The sequence below is a fragment of the Staurois parvus genome, unplaced genomic scaffold (assembly GCF_062004578.1).
Source record: "Staurois parvus isolate SC_StPar_1 unplaced genomic scaffold, SC_StPar_1.0 ptg000005l, whole genome shotgun sequence".
Taxonomy (NCBI): Eukaryota; Metazoa; Chordata; class Amphibia; order Anura; family Ranidae; genus Staurois; species Staurois parvus.
The window spans coordinates 5,958,570-5,983,365 of NW_028317801.1; the positions used below are offsets into that span (position 1 = coordinate 5,958,570).

At 41.3% G+C, this 24,796-nt stretch overlaps 1 protein-coding gene across 3 annotated transcripts in view; it reads left to right on the forward strand.

Annotated features, from left to right (window-relative positions):
- The window catches only part of UBE3C (ubiquitin protein ligase E3C), a 156,924-nt gene that overhangs the window by 71,448 nt on the left and 60,680 nt on the right, over window positions 1–24,796 (forward strand). For all 3 annotated transcript variants that reach the window (XM_089693670.1, XM_089693831.1, XM_089693745.1), the window contains 4 exons: window positions 5,872–5,958; window positions 6,659–6,816; window positions 12,729–12,961; window positions 21,774–21,878. In XM_089693670.1, the coding sequence (XP_089549796.1) occupies window positions 5,872–5,958; window positions 6,659–6,816; window positions 12,729–12,961; window positions 21,774–21,878 (583 nt within the window). The remainder of the gene's footprint in view (window positions 1–5,871; window positions 5,959–6,658; window positions 6,817–12,728; window positions 12,962–21,773; window positions 21,879–24,796) is intronic.

The window sequence follows — 24,796 nt, forward strand, 5'->3', positions numbered from 1 at the left end:
AAATCGATAGTACATCTGGATACTGGTAACAAACTGCAATGCATATAATGTGTTAAACAAATAAAGTTGTTTTATGTAAGGTAAATCTGTCATATATAAAACAAGGTCAGTGATGAAGAGTATATTGTAATTATAAAGACGTTCCTCACCTTTTCAAATTCATGCTGCTGCTGACAAGTAATCAGTAGTTTTGATATCTTCTAATTAAATCTCTGATAGCAGGAAGCTGCATACAGTCAGAGCTCTGGACATTGTTTTGTGTCTGTAAACTGAAGGTAACTATGGCCTGCCAAAAAATATACTGCAGCACTGTATCCTAAACAGGGCTGGTGCAAGTTTTTTTGTCTACACAGGCATAGGTGCATTTTGCTACCCTCATCCCCCCAGGGGCTCAATTGTAATTGGACAATTTATTATAATCATAAATAAAATGTTTATTTTTTAATATTTTGTTGAGAATCCTTCTGGCAATGACTGCCTGAAGTCTGGAACCCATGGACATTACCAAAGACTGGGTTTCCTCCTTTCTGATGCTTTGCCAGGCTTTAACTGCAACTGTCTTCAGTTGTTTTTTGTTTATGGGTCTTTCTGCCTTTATTTGCCTTCATCAAGTGAAATGCATGCTCAATTGGGTTGAGATCAGGTGACTGACTCGGCCATTGCAGAATATTAGACTTCTTTTCCTTCAAATGCTCCTGGGTTACTTTTGCAGAGTTTTGGATCATTGTCCATCTGTACTGTGAAGCGCTGTCCAGTCAACTTTGCTGCATTTGGCTGAATCTGGGCTGACAGTATATCTCTAAACACTGCAGAATTCATCCGGCTGCTTCTGTCTTCTGTCACATCATCAATAAACACCAATGACCGAGTGCCACTGGAAGCCATGCATACCCATGCCATCACACTGCCTCCACCATGTTTTACAGATGACGTTGTGTACTTTGGATCATGAGCTGTTCCAAGCCTTCTCCACACTTTTTTCTTCATTCTGGAACAGATTAATCTTAGTTTCATCCGTCTAAAGAATGCTTTTCCAAAACTGGTCTGGCTTATTTACATGTTTTTTGGCAAAGTCAAATCTGGCTTTTCTATTCTTCAGGCTTATGAATGGTTTGCACCTTTGTGGTGAACCCTCTGTATTTGCTCTCGTGAAGTCTTCTGTTGATTGCAGACTTTGACAATGATACGCCCACCTCCTGTAGAGTGTCCTTCACTTGTCTGGATGTTGTGAATGGGTTTTTCTTTACCATAGAGAGGATCCTGCGATAATCCACCACTGTTGCTTTCCGTGGACGTCCATGCCTTTTCTATGTTGCTGGGCTCACCAGTACATTCCTCTTTCCTCAGAATGTACCAAACTGTTGATTTGGCCACTCCTAATGTTGCTGCTATCTCTCTGATGGATTTGTTTAGTTTTTGAAGCCTTACAATGGCCTGTTTTACTTGCATGGACAGCTCCTTTGAGCGCATGATGTAGGTTCACAGCAATAGATTCCAAATGCAAATACCACACTTAGAATGAACTCCAGACCTTTTACCTGCTTAATTGATGAAGAAATAACAAAGGAGTAGCCCAAACCTGGCAATGAAACAGTTTTTGATTCAATTGTCCAATTACTTTGAAAAAGGGGGAGGGCTACTCTTAAGAGCTGTAATTCCTAAACCCTTCCTCCAATTTGGATGTACATGCCCTCAAATTAAACCTGAGAGTGTGCACTTTCAGCCCATATCCATTATATAGCTACAGCTATAGCTTGAATATGTTTTGGTAAATACCTGAAAAAAACTAAAATTCTGCCTGTGTCCAAATATATATGGACCTAACTGTATATACCGTTTAAGTCAAACCGGGACTTTTGAGTTTATATAATAAAAGAACACATTTCATGGAGAGGAAACTGCATTTATATTTTGACATACTCCCCTGCTACATTTAGTGCCAATATGAAGAACCGTATCCAATCCGCATGTCATGTGAAAAAACATTGCTTCTTATGTTGCCTGTTCACATATTTCTGGTGCACTGGCGGTGCGGATTCAGTGCGGTTTGAAAAAGAGTCATGTACGATTTCTGAGCAGTGCCAAACACTAATCCCAGCGTTTAATGCCTGGAAAGTTTCGGCATAGAAAGATTTGTCAGTATGCTTGAACCACCCTAGGACAGACTGCTTCACTTCATCATCATTTTGTTCATCGTTCCCACAGAAAGATTCGTCTCTTGTGCAGTTTCATGACAGGTTATGCGTCCATTATTATTATTATTATACAGTATTTATAAAGCGCCAATAGTTCGCTCAGCGCTGTACATTACAGAGGGGGACAGAACATGTGACAGAACAATACCAATACAATGCAAAACATGAGGGGAATGAGGGCCCTGCTCTTTCGAGCTTACAATCTAGGAGGGAGGGGATGGTGGCACAGGAGGAGATAGCTGTGGGGGATGTAGTGGTAGGAAGAGTGGAGGAGGTCGGCAAGTTAGCAGGGGGTGGGGTAGGCTTCCCTGAAGAGATGGGATTTCAGGGTGCGCCGAGAGGAGAGTAGGTGATAATCTGATGGGTTGGGGCAGGGAGTTCCAGAGGATGGGTGACACCCTGGAGAAGTCCTGGAGGCAGGCATGGGAGGAGGAGACCAGGGAACTAGAGAGAAGGAGGTCTTGTGAGGAGCGGAGTGTGCGTGCTGGGCGGTACTTGGATATTAGGTCAGTGATGTAGTACGGGGCAGTATAGTGGACAGCTTTGTACGTCAGCGTTAGGATTTTGAATTTGATCCGTTGCGCAATCGGAAGCCAGTGGAGGGATTGGCAGAAAGGGGTGGCGGAGACGGAGCGCTTGGAAAGGTGAATGAGTCTGGCAGCCGTATTCAGGATGGACTGAAGCGGGGATAGCCAGCGGTGAGGCAGGCCAGTGAGGAGGGAGTTGCAGTAGTCGAGTCATGATATGATGAGGGAGTGGATGAGCTGCTTAGTGGTTTCTGGAGTTAGGAACGTGCGGATTTTGGCGATGTTGCGGAGGTGGAGTCTGCATGAGTTTGTTAAAGATTGGACTTGAGGCTGGAAGGATAGGTTGTAGTCCAGAATGACACCAAGTACTCTGGCCTGCGGGGCGGGTTTGATGGTAGCGTTATTCGATGTGATAGAGAAGTCAATGGGGGGTGGTGTCCGGGCTGGGGGGAAGACAAGAAACTCGGTTTTGGAGAGGTTCAGTTTATCCAGGATCAGGCGTTTCACACGCTGAATGTTCACAGGAATGACTGCTGTGGGCTGGGAACCACCACGGCTGGGATCGTCCCTGACAGACATACGGCCATGTTTGAAACATTTACACCATTCGGATGTCTTACTGCGGCTGCGTCTCATCACCGTACTGTGTTTCTGTAGATATCTGTTTGTTTTACACCTTCGTTCATCACCACACACTGTTTCATGCGCGCACTAACGCTGTTGTCTGCCACCTTGATTAACAGTCCCTGGACTGGCCTGCGACATGTGTGCTGCCTATCAGTTATAGGACACACTTGCCACTTACTACTGCATGTAGTACCACCACGCAAGCATCCCTTTTTATACCTGTCAAAAGTTTGCTCTTCGTAGATAGGAAAATTAGTATAGTTGTGTTGTTGTATATATTTTTGGCTTTTTTTTTTTTTTTTTTTTTCTTCAATAACCTTCAGCAAAACTGCACCATCACGCTAATAAGGTCAGAATGAGTAGAGTATTCTATAAGAGAATAAAAGTGGTGGTGTTGTCTGTGATCACCGAACAGATTGGCGGCATCATTGCTGGGATATAGACCCCCTCTCCACACACAGCCTGCACTGATGTGTTCAGGAGGAAAGACTCAGTCTCCCTACATCAGCACACATCCTACTAGGAGGAATCCAGCTTCTCCCACTCATTCTTCATCCGAGGATGGACACAACATGCTGGACATTGAGGCTGCGATCTCTCAAGCTCTGCCCAATGTTCCATGCAGTGCCCAGTAGGATAGAGGGAGCAGTGTTATGGAACAGAGGTATTTTGAACATCCAAATCCCCAGCAAGTGGCTGGGGATTCAGATTTTACTGCTCCCCTACCCCCTCCCAGCCTGGACACCTTAAGGTACTGGCCCTGATTATATGTGCCTCTACAATACAGTTTTCTCAAAGTCCCCCCAAATACCTGTTGATCCTTCCAGTGAAGTCAACCTAATTCAAGTTACAATTGGCAGGGGGGCAATAATGCTGCACTGCTCCTGAATTCAGAGCTGAGTTGCCACTTTCATGTAGGCTGTGCCTGCTTGTACAACAGTGGGAAGGGAAGATGCTGCAGAGGACATGGCTGTCGGCATTGTCACTGCTTAATAACAAACCTGAAGCTTGTCAATCAGCTCCTGGCCACACCTAGTCCTGCCCACTGTATGGCAGCACTTCTTTTTGTTTCTGAAACTATCCACTGTGAGTTGCAGTGTATGGAGGGGGGAGGATGTTAGGGGCAAATTAATCAAAATTTGGCTCAGTCAGAAAAGGTAAATACATTTTTTTTTTTTTTCTTTATTTCATGAGGCTTATGCATCACATAGTAACCAGAATTGGTACTTGTTTTACAGGAGCCTTTAGTTGTACATTAATTAAACCTAGTTATGACTTGAAATAATTCTAATTACACTAATACTGTTTCCATCACCATTCTTATAATCACTTGTACGTGATCCAATAAAATCTTGCTGATTTGATCACACAGTTGCTTGTTAAAATGTTCCCAGCCAGGCCCCCACTTGTGCTTTGCACTCCCATTCACTGCTATGGATTTCCGAATTGGAGCTTGTACCTAGAACATCATAGGAACAAATAAGTGAAGAAAGTGCAGAGGGCATGTGCAGGCCTAGCCAGGAAGATTATGACAAGTGGCTATGCAATGTGATGAGCAAGATCCGAGAAGGCCATGCAATGTGATGAGCAAGATCCGAGAAGGCCATGCAATGCGATCAGCAAGGTCCGAGAAGGCCATGCAATGCGATCAGCAAGGTCCGAGAAGGCCATGCAATGCGATCAGCAAGGTCCGAGAAGGCCATGCAATGCGATCAGCAAGGTCCGAGAAGGCCATGCAATGCGATCAGCAAGGTCCGAGAAGGCCATGCAATGCGATCAGCAAGGTCCGAGAAGGCCATGCAATGCGATCAGCAAGGTCCGAGAAGGCCATGCAATGCGATCAGCAAGGTCCGAGAAGGCCATGCAATGCGATCAGCAAGGTCCGAGAAGGCCATGCAATGCGATCAGCAAGGTCCGAGAAGGCCATGCAATGCGATCAGCAAGGTCCGAGAAGGCCATGCAATGCGATCAGCAAGGTCCGAGAAGGCCATGCAATGCGATCAGCAAGGTCCGAGAAGGCCATGCAATGCGATCAGCAAGGTCCGAGAAGGCCATGCAATGCGATCAGCAAGGTCCGAGAAGGCCATGCAATGCGATCAGCAAGGTCCGAGAAGGCCATGCAATGCGATCAGCAAGGTCCGAGAAGGCCATGCAATGCGATCAGCAAGATCCGAGAAGGCCATGCAATGTGATCAGCAAGATTAGAGAAGGCCGAGTGTAAGTCTGGGGCTGCAGCTGGGCATACCATAAAGTGTTACCGCACAAAAGATGGATATTTTCTATTATGTTGCAAGATAGGAATTCCCAGATGCTCTCTGTGGGTTGCTTTCTGTCTTTATTTACTGCAGTGTTTGCTGGATAGCATTACCACATGACAGATTGTTTTTTTACTAGATTCCTGGAATTGCTCTAATTTCACACTCAGGTGGCTACATTGTGAAACTACAAGATTTGATCATATACAATAGGATGTAGAAAGTCTTTGTTTCTCACTTGCTGTTTATATTTTTTTTTTCTTTCAGACTTCTGTACAGCCTCGCCTTTAATGCTAGATTTTTAAGACACCTTTGGTACTTAATTTCTTCCATGACAACAAAAATGATCACAGGGTATGTACACCTACAGTATTCAAAATGTTTGAAATAGATTGTACAGCTATGGGGTGAGTTTTTAAAAGTCTAAAATCAATAAATACATTTTGTAGCTTAGACAAGAACATTATTTGTCAATTTTTTTCCAAGATAACCATAATAATTTTCATATCGATTGATGGTATGCTGACTGATGTTTTGTGCATGTAGATAATGTCTATCTCAACCTTTTCACCTGGAGGAAAGTTCAAAATAATTTTTAGTGTTCAGCTGAAGGGCTGTGTAGAGCTGCCTTCTTACATTTGTGATGGATGTAGTGCCCCGTACATTGGTGGTCAGGGAAGAAAGGCTACCTGACATTGGTGATTTGTATAGTACACCCTTCATTGGCAATCAGTGTTGTAGGGCTCTTTTTAGATTGAAGGTAAGTGGAACGATGGCCCAGTACACTGGGGGCCCTTATAGGGCCCCTTACATTGATTGTCATTGGTCCTACTCTACTGGCACTGCTGAGTGATATGGAGTTTTTGGAACTATGCAGCCCCTATCGGGCAGAAAATCAAACCACCACTGCTCAAGGAACCCCCCAGCAGTCTTTTTGGCTGAGAGAGGCTGATGGAAACAATGTAACATTATCATTGTGAGGAAAAGATTTTGCATAAATAACCTTGATGGTCATCAAACATTGCTTTATTCACTGTTTTGTATTTACAAACAGGTCCATGGTTCCACTACTGCAGGTGATATCTAGAGGCTCTCCAATGTCATTTGAAGACTCCAACCGAATCATCCCTCTTTTTTATCTCTTCAGTTCATTATTTAGTCATTCCCTTATTTCCATACATGATAATGAGTTCTTTGGTGATCCCATGGAAGGTAAGAAAAGGTTTCTTTTATTTTAAAGAAAACTACAATGTATTTTTAATTTATTATACATTTTGAGTTATTGTATATTAAAGTGGAACTTTAGTAAGAAAATTAAGTTCTCCTAGATTACTTCAGGCTGGCCCCTTTTGCAGGTATAGCTATGTTAAACATTAAAAATAAGCGTCTACACTGTTTCAAATTCAGAAATACGCTGTCTAACCCTGCTCTGCACATGCTCAGTTGCTCTCTATATTTAGGAACTGTGCCAAAAATGTAGAGGCCGATCTGGTGACAGCCTAAACGTTTACTGCTGCTCAGGGGCTCTTGGCGTCAGCAAAATGGCAGCTTCCAGCAAGAAGAAACAGGAGCAATGCTAGAGGCAAAGTTCCACTTTAAAGTATAACTGAAGGCAATTTTTAAAAATATATCAGATAGGTGTTCTATATTAGTTTTTTTCTGTGTCCCTATTGGGGAGATTTGCCCTCTCCATTTGACCATTATCTCCAAAAATGAAAGGAAATGCGAAATTTTTAGTGGTCTCCAGAACAGGAAAAGATGGCAAGTGAGGGGATTTCTCTCGCTTTGTAGGGATTTCCCCCTCACTTCCTATCATGGCTATTGGACAGGAAGTGAATGGAAATCTGACAGGGGTTATAACTCTCACTTACTGTATTAAAAATGAATAAAAGTTTTGCCTTTTAGTTTTGCTTTAGTATTTGGTAAATGCTGAGTTCCAAGAAAAACTGCAAAGGATTTATGATTCTGTTCAGTCAGTCTTGTGATTCAGGCTTCTCATGCAAACATCAAAGCCTGCTTTTGGACGTGCAGATTAAAATACAGCCTGATCCAGGACCTGTCCCAGCCTTACAGTAAACTCAGAGCACAGAGTGGCCCCGATCCTCCCCTTCTCTGGTTCCCCTTCAGCACTCATGGCTCCTCTTCTTCCTATTGTGCCACCATAGGAATCCGCTTCCTATCGTGGTATACTTTTGGGCTCGATCCCAAGCTACGTTGCCTGTGTCCATAGACGCAGACAACACATCTCGCCTGCCTCTGTTCCCGCTGTCTCAGCAAAGCCTGTGATAGGAGAGAGCTGCTGCAGGTGGACACAGCACTGGATTGAGTAAGGTAAGTGAGGTACTCTGATAAGTGTATGGGGGGGGGGGCGATAAGGTAAAAATGTTTAGGCTTTAGAACCACTTTAAATTGTCCAAGAAAGGAGGAGAGCAATCTGATTGTTAATGCCTGTGCTCTCTGCTCTTGTGAGGATGGGTAGAAACTGGTCAAAAATCATTCAGCTCAGCAGGAACTGGTCGACTTCCAGTCAGTGTATACAACTGTCTATCTGACACAGAAGCCAGTTTAACCATCTCCCGCCCGCCATATGGTAAAATGACGGATGCAAGGCGGTTCTCTCGTTCTGGGAGGACGTCATATGATGTCCTCCCATTCTAACCGCGCATGCGAAGCTCCCGGAGCGCACAGTGCGGCGATCAGCGGTGCGCTGTGTCCATCAGACGCATCGGATCACCGATCCACAGAGAGCCGGAGATGTCAGCTCGGTCATGTGATCAGCTGTGTCCAATCACAGTTGATCACATGTAAACAGGGAAATGGCGGTTATCGGCATTTCTTTCCCAACGAATTGTCACGCTGACAGCTCGTGAGGAGAGGAGAGCCGGTAATCGGCATTCCTCGGAGTGGACATGTACACAGATCATCAGAGCACTGATGATCAGTGTGCCCTGATGATCTGTGTAGCCCCAGCAGCGCCACCTGTCAGTGTCCATCAGTGCCAGCTCTCAGTGCTCATCCATGCCACATCAGTGCCACATTTCAGTGCCCATCTGAGCTGCCTTTCTGTGTCACCCATCAATGCCAGTCAGTGCCACCTATCAGTGCTGCCAGTCAGTGCCGCCTATCAGTGTGCATCAGTGCCAGTCAGTGCTGCCTTTCAGTGCCCATCAGTGATGCCTGTCAATGCCCATCCGTGCCACCTACCAGTGCCTCCTCATCAGTGCCCATCAGTGCAGCCTATCAGTGCCCATCAGTGCAGCCTCATTAGCGCACATCAGTGAAGGAGAAAAATCACTTATTTACAAAATTTTATAACAAAAACTAAGAAAAAAACAAAATAAAGCTATATCTGTCACAAAAAAATGATAAAAATTTCATATGGGTAGAGTGTTGGATGACCGCACAATTGTCATTCAAAGTGCAACAGCACTGAAAGCTGGAAATTGGCCTGGGCAGGAAGGGGGTATAAGTGCCCTGTAGGCTAGTGGTTAATAACAGGGTTTTGTTGAAGGAACATATTGAAAAACCAGCATCTGATAAGCGCTTGCAGCTGATCAATGTATTATGATGGTAGTAGGGGGGGTCCCCCTGTCAGAATATAAACACACAGCGGGAAAGATCGCTGCATCAACATTTCTTGTGTTAATGCAGCTATCCTTCAATTTTTTTTCTCTTTGTTCAGCCCACTAGTCGAGGAAAATAGACTGACGGTGTGTGCTCAGTTTTTAAACCTGTTCTCTATAAGCAGTAGAGCCTTTTGTCTCAGAGTGCTGCACCTCCCTCTCCTGGTCCAGTCCTCTTAATACTATATAAAATGTACTTAATGATTTTTTGATAAATACATAACTGAATTAATACCGGCCTGGAGTTGAACCTTAAAGCGTATCTAAACCCTAAACACAACTATGAAATGTATTGCAGCTTACTAGACCTTGGATATGGTGGCTGCATTGGTTTTAATGTCAGCAAGTACAGAAATTACCTGTTTATCCTTGCAATAATATAGTGTCCTTGTCATTTCCCATGAGACTAAAAAAAATACAAAGAACCATATCTCCATTGAGTAAACTACTAGACCCATCAATCCACCAAGTAAGTCAGATAAACAAAGACAGATGTGAAGTTCAGCCTGTGTGACATCCATGGCTGCCCCCGGATACAGTGCAGAAAAAATATGTAGGCATTAGGGGATGGAAACTGGGTTTGGTAAAAAGCCAAAAAAAGGAAAATCAATGCATCCACCACATCAAAGGACTGGTGAACTGTAATAGATCACATTTGTGTTTTTACGTTTAGAGGCACTTTAACTTTAGATGTGGCTGTCACATTTTTACTTGCTTTGTGTAGCATATTTTTATGAAGAACTTTAGCAGCTGTCTGTATACTTGGCAGTACAAGATCCTTGATGCACAACTACTGAGATAAAAGCAGTTTCACGATACGTTGTACCGAATTATGTAGAGTCAGTCTGATAGATGTACTGAGACCACAAAGCGCTAAGAAAATTAGAAAAAATAAAGTAGCACTTACTTTTAAAGAAGACCTTGACTACCAAAAGGGAGTTTGTTCTCTTCTAACCCTCTGCAATCAAACTGTTTTTTTTCCCTTCTCTGGCCATTCCTCCACTGCCACTCTTGTCTAGGCAAGAATGATGTGTCCTTGGTCCTGTAGCCTCTTGGTATACAACTTCACATCTACCAGGGGACTAGAGGACCAAAAACATAGAGCGGCCGGTGGGTGGGTCCACACCTGTCATCAAGGGATGGCTACCTGAACTCAGAAGAGGCAACCACCTCCAATTAAGGAGGAGAACCTAGAACTCGGCAATGGGAACCAGACTATGCCACCTGAACAGCAGATCACAGTGGGACAATCCTGAATTTGCAGGATTGGTAGGTATCTTTAAAGAGAACTCGATACAAATAAGAGAGTGAAAAAAAGCTTAGGGAGAGTGGAGTTCCTCTTTAAGTAGCACTTAAAGTAGTATTGTTATGGCAGTATTAGTTGTAAGATCACCAGTTGTATGTAGTTCATAAAGTAGTGTGTGCCTGTTTTTGTAATCAAAGTGATTGTAAAGGCACAGTTTTTATTTTTTAAAAATAACAAATATATACTTACGTGCTCTGATTTTGCACAGAGCAGCCCCAATCCTCCTCTTCTCAGTCCTCCGTTGGCGCTCCTGGCCTATCTTCCCTGCTGAGTGCCCTCATAATTAGCTGACACAGAGTGTGACCTGGCCCTGCCCCCCCCTCTCTTCAGTGGCTGTGATTGACAGCAGCAGGAGCCAATGGCTCTCACTGCTGTCTGTGCCTGTGAGGAGAGAGAGAGCCTCTGTGCTACACCTCACTGGATCGTGACTGGGCTTATGTAAGTACTTAGGGAGGCTGCTTGCAGAAGGTTTTTTAATTTAATGCATAGAATGCATTAACGGAAATAAACCTTCCGCCTTTAGAACCACTTTAAATTAATGATTTCAAATTAGAATTCCTAAACAAAAAAAAAAGTTGTAGTTTTTCTAACAGGGTGGATTTGATTTAAATCAAACTGATTTAAATCACGATTTAAATCACGATTTAAATCACTAGTCAGTAAGGCTTGATTAATTCTTGCTGGTATAACTTTAATATACAAGTAGATGAAGATTTTTAGAATAACTTTTCATATTAGTTTTTTTTATCCCCAGTTTAATAGGTTAATCATTCATATTTGGACAACTTTTCTGTTGTACTTAGGAAGGAGAAAAATAATCATTACCTTAATAACAATTTAAATAGATTTATTCAACTGAAACAATAACATTCCAGCATATGTTATTTGCTTAAACAAACATCCATGTTTGTTAACTAATTCGGCTAAACAAAATATATATATTTTAAGAAACTTAGACTGTCGGCCCCTTCCTCCTCACACTTAGTTTCACTTTCTTCTTGTGCAGATCTATTCCACTCCAAACAATCAGAAAAATATTGTTTCTATTCTATTCACTGAACTTCTTGAAACTTAGCACTGAAGAGGTTGATTCTGTATTCATAGGTTTGTAGAAGTTAGGATTAAGGTCTTTTTCTTAACTCTGTTCATGTTATAACATTTTTTCTGTGAAGAAGAGGCATGTGATCTCCGCTGAGTCAAATTCAGTTTTGATAACTGCAAAAGTAAACCAAACATCTGTGATAATATCTTGTAGGCAGAGAAACTGCCCAATAATCTTACAAAAACCTCTGGAAGAGCATGACATTGTGAATGGATTCATGGAATTTATTTACCAAAAAAATTAAACATATACAGCCTTATTCTACATAATTAAAAAACTAATCTTTATTTCATGATGGAATAACCTTTGGATGGTAATATATTTTCCTCAAAAAGCATTTTATTCAAAAAAATCTGATGGTTTTTTTTTTTTTTCTTTTTTAAATAATTGATTTTTATCCACCCTGGTTTCTAACCAGTATAGAAAATGACCTTGCTCTCTAAATGCAGTTTGTAAAAGGTCAGTCAGTCTAAAAATTATATATTTTATAATACCGCTTAGGCACATTGAACATATCTAGATGTTCACAATCGGAAAAAAATGTTTTCTATTTACATCCATTTTACCAGAAAATTGTTTTACAACCAGCAGCTCTGTTAGGAAGCAAGCCTTTCAAGCTCATTCATACTCCAGAGATGATTTAAAAAATCTGGACCAAGCTGAAAGGGAGCAAAGGTGAAGCTTGTTGGCATTGGCAACCAATTGCCTATTCTCTGCCAAAGTGAAACCTCAAATCTGATTGGTTGCTTTGTGAAACGTCTCGGCCTTGGCATTTTCACTTGTCTGATTTTTCATAAATCATCTAATGTTGTGTGCTTGGTTACAGAAGTTTTCTTTCTAAAGTGATATTTTCTTCAGCCATGAGAGAGAGAGAGCACACTTTACATTTTTAAATTTTATTTTTACTTGAATGTTCTTCAAATCAATACTAAATTGCCAGTTTATCAGTTTTGATTACCTGTTTATTGTAAGTGTCATTTATGTTTATAGTTACAACCCTTCACATAGTGATGTAACATTGTTGATATTACAGGCACATGTCTGCAATCTCATTTCTCTCACTGTGAGCAGTAATTATTTATTTTTTTGCCAGTTGTCGGTCAGCAGCATTCCTCAATGATGCCTTTCACATTAGAAGAATTGATAGTATTATCTCGCTGCCTAAGAGATGCTTGTTTAGGGATCATCAAACTTGCGTATCCAGAAACAAAGCCAGAAGTGCGAGAGGAATATATGGCTGCTTTTCGAAGTGTTGGAGTGACAACCAATCTGGAGATGCAGCAACGTATACAAACAGAGCAAAAAAGGTGGATCCAGCTGTTCAAGGTAACTAAAGCTGTAGTTAGTGCAATTGTTAAACAAACCTATGATTTGCCCATGCAGGCAAAGTATATGTACTCTTTCAAGCTGAAATCTAGGCTCAATACAATTCAAGATTCATAAGTCAAAGCTCACTCCAGCCTGTTGTTCATAGCAAGAAAATAGAAGCACCATACTGATGAGGTCATCACACTGCTTCACCTCTTGTCAGCATGTTCCCTGGCAATACATGTGCACTGTAACAGAACCTGATTGGCTTCTATTGCTGCCCTTCTCTCTGCTCTACACAGAATTACAGAAGGCTAATATGAAGATAAATTCAGATACCACTACTAGTTAGTATGTTTATTGACATTTGAATAATACATAATGGTGTGCATGTATTTCTGTATTATTAATGTTTTATTTTATAAAAACCTTGCTCCTTTTTATCATTTTAGACTGGCAAGTGGACTACAATGTAAAAACAAAGTAAACATTTTTAAATGAGTACATTCTATTCTTTTAGTTGTATAAATATATCAGACAGCTACGGTATAAACAGAAGAACAATGCAGTCTACAAGCTACAGTGGCTTCTGTAAGATGAAACCATTTTTTTTCCAATGAAGTCTTCAGCTTGTGTATGATCACTTATGTCACAGCTGACTCATGATCATCAACCGAGTGGCTCCCGATTATTAGTGGGAAGCAAAGCTGTCACTGAGAACCCTGTCTGACAGCTAGAAACCAGGTGATATTGTCTAGCTGTCAAAGGGAGAACATTGATTACCATATCCTCAGCTTGTTTTTATACAGATTTCTAGTGGGAATGTATTTAAGAAAACATGTATTGAGAAAGATATGTAGGCTTCCATTGCTCTCGTCGTGCATTAACCACTTTGAGTCCGGACACTTTAACCCCTTTCCTGTCCAGGCCAATTTTCAGCTTTCAGCGCTATCACACTTTGAATGACAATTGCGCAGTCATGCAACACTGTACCCATATGAATTTTTTAGCATTTTTTTGAGACAGATAAAACTGGGATTTTTATTTATTTTTTGCTATATAAACGAAAAAGTCCACAAATTTTGAAAAAAAAGTGTTTTTGTTATAAAAGTTTGCAAATAAATAATCTTTCTTCATAAATCTTGGCCAAAAGTTATTCAGGTATCTTTTTAGTAAAAAAAAAAATAACCCAAATTAATTTATAACCAAAAATTATAATTTTCCTAAACAATTTTTTACATTTTTCTTTTCTTTTATTATTATTTATGGGGGGAGGGGGTTCATACTGTCACCCTAGCAGTACAGCGTCACCATAGTGACATTGTACTTCTTGTGGGGGGTTATGAAGATTTTTTTTTTTTTTTTTTTTTACTTTTTACACTGATTGCTTTTACACCCATAAAGGCTGCAAAAGCAATCATTTCTCTTTCTCTCTGGCTGCATTCTTGCAGCCATTGAGAAATACTGAGTGAGCTGTGATTGGTCACAGCTTGTCACATGGTACAAGGCTGTTGTGAATAGCCTTGTACCATGTGACCTCTGTGATCATTCACAGATTTCACACATAGTAAGCAATGATGTTTGAAGTGACATTTTTCTTACTACTCTTCATGTGATCACTGATTTTCCAATCAGTGATCACATAATCGGGACCTCACGCAGAGGTCCCGTACAGTGATCAGTGTTCCACTGTCTTTGGAGGACACAGCGGGCACAGGATCGCGGTGCTGCACGCTCCCAGGGAGCGTGCACAAGCAGGGGGCAGGGAGGCCGTTTATAAATGGCCATCTGCCCCTGCACTGCTCCCATCCGGCCGTTTATATACATGGGCCGGACGGGAAGTGGTTAAACAAATATGCAGTAACTGAATTTAGAGAGAGTGAGAACTTCTGATCTGCATTATAGTTATGGCTCAGTGATTCAGAAAGTATTCAAACCACAAAATCAGCCAGGTAACTAGCATTATTGAAGAGGAAATCCGTAATGGCAACCTGACAATTTGGGATGGTTTTCCTTTATCAGTTTTCACAATCATGCATTTATTATTTAATCCCTAAACAATGACCAAGTATTTTGCATGGCTTGTTTTTGTTGCAATGGTAGCTGTTCTAAATTGGAGGATCCACTGGGGCATGGATAGAAATAAAGGATACATAAAACCAAACATGATTTGTTAGGACTATCAAAATAGCTCTCACATACAGTATGTTCATAGTCCTCATGCATTGGGCATTTATTATGCACTGTTTACCTCAACAGCTGGAAGGCAACCAAATAGGTAATTTTTCCCTATTTGCAATTTTTTGTCGAACACATTAAAGTCCTGCTTAATTAGTAGCACATAAGGATTTGTTTAATGCTGGGGTTAATGGAGCAAATGGAAAGCAAATCACTTGGTGGTGACACATGGAGAATAGATCGTTCTTCTTTATACTAATGTCAGCACTTGGAACTTTGAGAAAAAAAAAAAAAAAGAAACCTGAATAGTTCCAGTGTAAAGAACGAAGGACTTTGATTTAGTAAGATGATTTTTTTTTTTCCTCCAAAGCAAACAGATCCAGTCAGCTAAAAAAAATCTGTTCATTAAAGACACAGGAGCAGGAGAAATGCATTTTCCAAATTGAATGCTAGATTTACTGTCCGTTTAATACTAGCGACCTCTCGCTCAGTAATGTTCAGCTCAAGTCATCAGCTGTCCCTCCGGGTCTTTTATCACTGCTTTTGTCAAGCTATCTATTTAATTGAAAGAAGTTAATTGAATGAAAATGATCAACTAAGCTTGTATTAATATTGCTAATGGAACTTTCTTCTTGGCCATGTTTGGAAAGAGATGTCACGCTAGACTTTAGGAAGGACCCATTAATGCGTGCACTTAACCTGATGGGCTAATTAAGCAATGCTTATTCATTCTACAAGCCTACAATAGCCTTGATCCAACCCATTCTGTCTGATTTTACAACACATTTCACTTACAAGCATAGGCCTGATGAACATTAGCTGAAGTGAGACTAAATGATAATGTTTTCATAAGAGGGGATACAGCGTTAATGTGTCATAATATGCAAGGCTTTGATGCAAGTCTTCTGCCCGAGTTCCATTTAACTCTCAAACAGAGCAGAACAGTTCTGTTAATGTCCTTAACGAGTGCTTCTATTTAAGGAAAGCTCAGGCTCACAAATGTGTTGCAGTTTTCTGTTTCCAGAGCTGGACAGATCTCAGAAGTCATGTAACCAATGAACCAAAAATGACAAGTGGCATTGATATCTTTCAGCTTTTTTGATTGTGATTGGAAGCACAAGATCTCTGGCTTCTAAAGGTGTCTGGGGGTTCATAGCTGGAATTATAAGCTCCTGAATTCTTCATTAATTTGTCTTCTGGGCACTTAAAACAGGGCAGTATTATGGATTAGTGTTAGCTCCATTATATTCCAGTATTGAGGTTCTGAGTTTTTTCCCTACCAGGATGCTTAATGCATATATCTTGTTCTCTGTATTTTTCCAATTGGTTTTCTAGTTTCTGCTATCTAACTTTCCTAAGTCCTAAACCCTTTCCTTACCCTAAACCCTTTCATTGTCATAATGTGATCATTGTGATATTTTAACTGCCTCTAGCCTGCCATATAAGGTAATGACGGGTGCAAGGCGGTTCTCTCGTTCTGGGAGGAATTCATATGACGTCCTCCCACTTTAACCGCACATGCGCGGCTCTGGGGGCGCAGTGCGACTATCGGTGGTTATCAGCATTTCTGAGAGCCGGTAATAGGCATCCCTCAGAGGGGACATGTACACTGATCATCAGGGCACTGATGATCAGTGTACCCTGATGATCAGTGTATCCCCAGCAGTGCCACCTGTCAGTGTCCATCAATGCCAGCTGTCAGTGCTCATCAATGCCACCTGCCAGTGCCCATCAGTGCCACATCAATGCCACATATCAGTGCCTACCAGTGCACATCAATGCCACATATCAGTGCCCATCTGAGCTGCCTTTCAGTGTCACCTATCAGTGCTAGTCAGTGTCGCCTATCATTGCCAGTCAGTGCCACCTATCAGTGTCGCCTAACAATGCCAGTCAGTGCTACCTAACAGTGCTAGTCAGTGCCGCCTATCAGTGCCATATACAGTCAGGTCCATAAATATTGGGACATCGACACAATTCTAACATTTTTGGCTCTATACACCACCACAATGGATTTGAAATGAAACAAACAAGATGTGCTTTAACTGCAGACTGTCAGCTTTAATTTGAGGGTATTTACATCCAAATCAGGTGAACGGTGTAGGAATTACAACAGTTTGCATATGTGCCTCCCACTTCTTAGGGGACCAAAAGTAATGGGACAGAATAATAATCATAAATCAAACTTTCACTTTTTAATACTTGGTTGCAAATCCTTTGCAGTGAATTACAGCCTGAAGTCTGGAACGCATAGACATCACCAGACGCTGGGTTTCATCCCTGGTGATGCTCTGCCAGGCCTCTACTGCAACTGTCTTCAGTTCCTGCTTGTTCTTGGGGCATTTTGCCTTCAGTTTTGTTTTCAGCAAGTGAAATGCATGCTCAATCGTATTCAGGTCAGGTGATTGACTTGGCCATTGCATAACATTCCACTTCTTTCCCTTAAAAAACTCTTTGGTTGCTTTTGCAGTATGCTTTGGGTCATTGTCCATCTGCACTGTAATGCGGCGTCCAATGAGTTCTGAAGCATTTGGCTGAATATGAGCAGATAATATTGCCCGAAACACGTCAGAATTCATCCTGCTGCTTTTGTCAGCAGTCACATCATCAATAAATACAAGAGAACCAGTTCCATTGGCAGCCATACATGCCCTCGCCATGACACTACCACCACCATGCTTCACTGATGAGGTGGTATGCTTAGGATCATGAGCAGTTCCTTTCCTTCACCATACTCTTCTCTTCCCATCACTCTGGTACAAGTTGATCTCGGTCTCATCTGTCCATAGGATGATGTTCCAGAACTGTGAAGGCTTTTTTAGATGTCGTTTGGCAAACTCTAATCTGGCCTTCCTGTTTTTGAGGCTCACCAATGGTTTACATCTTGTGGTGAACCCTCTGTATTCACTCTGGTGAAGTCTTCTCTTGATTGTTGACTTTGACACACATACACCTACCTCCTGGAGAGTGTTCTTGATCTGGCCAACTGTTGTGAAGGGTGTTTTCTTCACCAGGGAAAGAATACTCCAGTCATCCACCACAGTTGTTTTCCGTGGTCTTCCGGGTCTTTTGGTGTTGCTGAGCTCACCGGTGCGTTCCTTCTTTTTAAGAATGTTCCAAACAGTTGTTTTGGCCACGCCTAATGTTTTTGCTATTTCTCTGATGGGTTTGTTTTTTGTTTTTTCAGCCTAATGATGGCTTGCATCACTGATAGTGACAGCTCTTTGGATCTCATCTTGAGAGTTGACAGCAACAGATTCCAAATGCAAATAGCACACTTGAAATGAACTCTGGACCTTTTATCTGCTCATTGTAATTGGGATAATGAGGGAATAACACACACCTGGCCATGGAACAGCTGAGAAGCCAATTGTCCCATTACTTTTGGTCCCTTAAGAAGTGGGAGGCACATATGCAAACTGTTGTAATTCCTACACCGTTCACCTGATTTGGATGTAAATACCCTCAAATTAAAGCTGACAGTCTGCAGTTAAAGCACATCTTGTTTGTTTCATTTCAAATCCATTGTGGTGGTGTATAGAGCCAAAAATTTTAGAATTGTGTTGATGTCCCAATATTTATGGACCTGACTGTATGAGTGCTGCCTATCAGTGCCCATCAGTGATGCCTGTTAATGCCTATCAGTGCCACCTACCAGTGCCTCCTCATCGGTGCCAACTATCAGTGCCCATCACTGCAGCCTCATTAGCTCACATCAGTGAAGGAGAAAAATCACTAAACTAAGAAAAAAATTTTTTTTTTTCAAAATTTTCAGTTGTTTTTGGTTTGTTTAGCAAAAAATAAAAACCCAGAGGTGATTAAATACCACCAAAAGAAAGCTCTATCTTTCTAAAAAGAAATGATAAAAATTACATATGGGTATAATGTTGCATGACCGCGCAATTGTCATTCAGAGTGTGACAGCGCTGAAAGCTGGAAATTGGCCTGGGCAGGAAGGGGGTATAAGTGCTCTGTAGGCTAGTGGTTAACAGACACCCCCAACAGCCATGAAAATATTTTATTTTCTAAATCAGACACCCAAATTGATAGCTTGCCTTTTCTTTTATTGCTTCAAGATGCTTGAGGATCACTGAGAGCCATTCTATATGTGTGCCTGCTCAAACACACATCATCAAAAATGACCCTTAAGTCTGCACTCACACCAGATGCAGTGGGACTTCGCTGGGTGGTGATTCCACCGAAATCCCACTGCACAAGTCTCCTGTGTGCCTGATCCACACTGCAGCATGAGGAACTGTCAACTGAACTGTATGAAAATGTCTGTGTGACATTTCATTAAGGCTCAGTAAAAAAAAAAAAGGAATGGTGCGGTACAGAGTGGTGAGGTACCCACCGTATCGCACATCAGCCACTGTGTTTTTAAAGCGCTGGCTGGTGTGAATGGACCCTAAAGCAGGAGAAAAATAAAGGCTGTTGATACTGAAGTTGATTTAAGACTTTTTTAGAATTCTTCCTCCTATGAGAACCCATAGGAAGATGTTATTTTCTAGAGATTGTACTGGCATTATGCTGTGTGATTGGTTTACTTGCTCATAGTGCATGGCACAGTTCTTTTGTAACTTTTTATTTCAATGACAGAGTGTGAATCCCTACCCAAAATTCTATTTTTGTCCCTAAGTATATTATCAATTTAAATTTCTTCTGCAGAGGTATTAACCCTGAATTCATTGTAGATATAAAAGACACAACTTTTAGGTTGGATTTCGGGATAAGCATAAATATGCATAAAAGTGGCCACCCGCCCAAGTCTATAACTGGCTTATGAAGCAAGGACACATAAACAGGCATCACATAGTGAAAAAAAGGGGGAGAGAACAATGTTCTTGGACAACTTGCCAGCCAGCTTGCTAACAACCAAATTAACCTGTCTAACAGTATGCGTTTATAACAGGGGTTTAGTTAGCACACATTTGCAACTACATACGTGAGCCACGACACGGCACCCTGATCATCTGTGGTCCTAACTCTAAAATTTGTGAGTCCCCATAGTAGAGGCACATGCATTTAATGGATAGATCAAGGGCAGGTGGACCTGAGGGAGCCACCCCTCTTAAAGGCAAAGGAGTGCACTGGACCCCAGCATGTAGCACAATGGCAACCAGGGCCCTAGTGCACCCACGTACCAAAAACTCAAACATGCATAAAAGTGGCCACCCGCCCAAGTCTATAACTGGCTTATGAAGCAAGGACACATAAACAGGCATCACATAGTGAAAAAAAGGGGGAGAGAACAATGTTCTTGGACAACTTGCCAGCCAGCTTGCATTTCGGGATAAACCTAACTCTTAAACCACTTGAACTATTAAAGTGGTTCTAAAGCCTCAAGGTTTTTTTTTACCTTAATGGATATTTGCATTAAGGTATAAAACCTCCATTGTCACATACTCCTCCCTCCTTATACTTACCTGAGCCCCATCATGATTCAATGCTGTGCATAAGAGTTTTGTCTCTCCTGGCTTTGTCCCTCCTTCCTGGGCAGACCAATGGCAGCGGGAGCCATTGGCAGAGGACCTGAACAGAGGGGATCGGGGCCACTCTGTGCAATTCTATTGCACAGAGCAGGTAAATGTAGACATGTTTTGTTAATTTTTTTTTCTTTTTTTCCTTTACAACCACTTTAAAAATGCTCCCTCCCCCTTCCTTATACCTATCCTGACTAACCTTTGTAACAAAGATTTGTATACTTGTCTACTTTCAGGCCACTCTGTTCCAGTCTGGTCATGTGATCCGGTTCCCCTGTATCAACCAGTGGTGGCTGCAGGGGAGAGGAGGAAGCATCAACAACGGTTGTGCCATAGTGAGCCTAAGGGTGATGTCACTGCTACCAGGCATTGGTAGCCATTGTCAAGCTCTGTTTCCTGCATCCTACTTTGGCTGACACGGGAGATCACATGACCGGACTGGAGCGGCCTAATATTCGGGATACAGATTTTTCTTGAACAAGTTTAGTCAGAATAGGTATTGGGAGGAGAGAGGGAGCATTTTTAAGATTAGCTAGGTTTATCCTGGAATTCTACTTCAATGCAGTTATATAATAAATAATTTAATTTATCTTTTAAATGCAAGCAGAACCTGAATTCAAACTGGAGCAATCCTCTTGCTGTTCCCTGTTCAGCAGAGCCTAGACTGGGAGAAGGAGAAGCAGCACAAAGAGCTAGTCAGTTTGGGCGCTGTACTCGTGCTTGCATTTTTTATGCAGCCAATTGAAGTGCTTGAATTTGACTTGTTACCATCGTCTTGTAACCTCCTGTGTAGCATCACTGAGAAAGGTGGGGCTGTACTGGGAACCAATCAGGTGCACTGTGGTGCAAGTGTGCTGACAAGGAACATGGAGAGAGCAGAACAAGCAGAGGTGACCTTCTTAGTCAGCTTCTGTGCTTTCACTGTCTAATGGGCATTATGGTGTCAGTGGATTCCATATTTGTAACATATAAAGTAGTGTCATCCTCCTGGCTGTGTGGCAGCCTTGTGTAAATTTCAGAACGAATTGGATACATGTAAAAATAGTTTGTCAGATAAAACATTCACATATATGTATTTCATCTGTGTATTTGTTTTTATCATTTTGGGAATTATAGCACATAAAAAGTATTGTACTAATCTGGTCTGTTAACATTTCTGTTGTCTGCAGGTGATAACAAACTTAGTAAAAATGTTAAAGTCTCGGGATACCAGGAGAAATTTCTGTCCACTCAATCACTGGTTGTCAGAGCAAGAGAACATTAAAGCTGATAAAGTGAGTTGGGATTGTTTTTTCTTTTTTCATTATAACCACCTTTTGATAGGTTTGTTGGATAAAAGAGCTTCAATTTCCTCAAAACTGATTGTATTAGAAATGGTAAACAGCACAGGTAGTATTCTACACATATTCTATTAGGGGTGTTTACACTCTGGGATTAATTCACTAAAGCATAACACGTGATATGTTCATTATTGTGTGGTATCTGTTGAATTTTACAACTACTTGATTAAATTCACTAAGGCTGCTTTAAAAGCTTTGCAGTGCCACAATTCACAGTAAAACGTGCATTTTATTGTAATGCATGGTACTATTTGCATTCTGGTGTGATTTTTTTTTTTTCCTCAGACTGGCACTTCAACACATGTACAGTAGCTGCTAAGGCACACGCAGTACAGTGCAATACGAAACACTTACTATATTTACTAAAATGAGCAGACAGAACCTGGAAAAGCTGTGCATAGTAACCAATCAGCATCTTCAATGTAGGCTGGCTCACAGCACAAAAACGCACTCCAGATCTATTCCGGATGTGTTTTTGCATGCGTGTTAATGCATTTTTTGTGTTCAGGTGCGTTTTTGATGCCTTCCAGATTTGTTTTCCTGTTTTTTTTCATTGTACTGAGGTCTGGTAAGTTTTTGATGCATTTTACCACATTCCAGTACAGTTCCGTGCAGGAAGAATGCAGCATGTTCTACTTTTCTTTTTTTTTTTCTGGAACTGGAACACAATGGAACTGCAAGCACATTTGGCTGCAGAAAAAAAAAGCACTAAAACCCATGTGGTGTAAACTAGCCTTAAAAGGCATTCCTACCTATTGTTATTATTATTATTATAACACAGGATTTATATAGTGCCAACAGTTTGCTCAGCACTTTACAATGTAACGGGAGACAATACAGCAACAATACAGTTCAATACAACAGGGATAGGAGGGCCCTGCTCCTTGGAGCTTACAATCTAGTTTCACAAAGGTGTGATTAGGTTATGATTCTTACCACATCTCAAATTAGAAACAAGGGTACAAAGAGGAAAAGAAGTAGTACTTTTAATACTGCTACAACCTCAGAAATAGAACCCCAGCTACAGGATGTTGAATAAAATATATGTGTTCGTTATGTAAAGAGTATGATTTATAAACATATAGTTCTGATCTGTTAGGGGTGGAATATACAGGGTGCGATTTATGCTTCATCCAGGGAACCATTAGGTATGCCATTGACTGATGGATTTTAAGATGATTTTAATCTCATGTACAGGATAAAATGAAATCTTTTCTATCCCTGAGATTGTAGCACCGTTAAAAGGCCCACCTCTTCTTCTCTTTGTGCCCCTACCTGCAAATTTGTGTATGACACATGCATAAGCTGTAAATCAATTATGTAGTTGCATAGTGTCATTTGTTGCCTTGTACACTCAGCCTGCAGTAGAGTAAATCTTCACATTCCTGTGTCAGCATATTTTTTTTTTCTTCAAACATGAGGCATGCAGCATGGCACTGTACCAGTTAATACATGACCTCTGTCTATAATGCAATACCTGACACTTCCTCTGAATAAACTATATACCCCATTCCTGGGTCTGTCAGTCTAGTACAGGTGAGAGCTACAGAGAAATTAGATCCAACGCTGACTTCACAAATACACAGAGAGCTCACTTGTGCAGTGTTTTATCACTCCCACTTTTGTAATGCAAAACAGAAGGGATGTTGAGGCATGCATTGGACACTGTGTGACCCAGAACAGGAAGTCATCCTCTTCCCTCTGCGCATAGGGACTAGCTAGCTGAAGCAGTACATGGACATAGGGGAATCCATCAGCCTTGACACTACAAACTGCAGCAACAACATGTGAGCCCCTACATTACAAGGTAAGGCAAACAACACAGGAAATATAACTAAATGAATACCTAGTTAACAACAAAATTACTTGATTACTTTAATTTTCAATGCCTTTATCTGCTTTATCTCCATCCCATGGCAGAAATACTGCTACAGGGCAGCAGCTGTGCGCAAAATCATATATATATATATATATATATATATATATATATATATATATATATATATATATATATATATGATTTTACATTTCCAAGTAGTAGGTGCGCGCTGCCTACCTGCGCCGCCATTCGCGCCTGCAGCTGTCAATCACCTGGTCCCGGCTGGTGATTAGTCGCCGGTGCCCAGTGATTGCCGAGGATCTCCGACAGTGGGGAGAACTGTTAGTAAACAAAACAGTTCTCCCTGTCAGCTCTGGAACACTGCTTTGCATGGCTGTGCACAGCACAGCCATGCAAAGCAGTGTGCTTACAGTGAAGCACAAACACAGAACATCGTGTAAAACAGCACAGGTAACCCTTTGATCGCCCCAGATGTTAACCTCTTCCTGTCCAGTACTATTAGTACAGTGTCAGTGCTTTTTAATAGCACTGATCATTGTATTGGTGTTACTGGGGATGTCAGTGACACCAAGTCAGTTCCCCCCAGTGTCAGAATGCCCGCCACAGTCCCGCTATTAGTTGCTGATCGCCGCCATTACTAGTAAAAATTAAAAAAAAAATTCCCAGTATATATACTGCCATTTGTAAATGCTAGAACTTTCACGTAAGCCAATTAATTTACACATATTGAGATTTTTGTTTTTTAGCAAAGACCTGTATCAGAATACATTTTTGCCTAAACTTATGAGGAAACTTAATTTTTTTAAATTTTTTTGCTGGACATGTTTAATAGCAAAAAGTCAAAAATATTGTGTTTTTTTTTTTTTTCTCAAAATCGTTGGTTTATTTTTTTTAATACCGCACAAAATAAAAACACGCACAGGCGATCCAATACCACCGAAAGAAAGCTCTATTCGTAGGAAAAAAAGGACATAAATTTAATTTGGGTGCAGCGTTGCATGACCGCGCAATA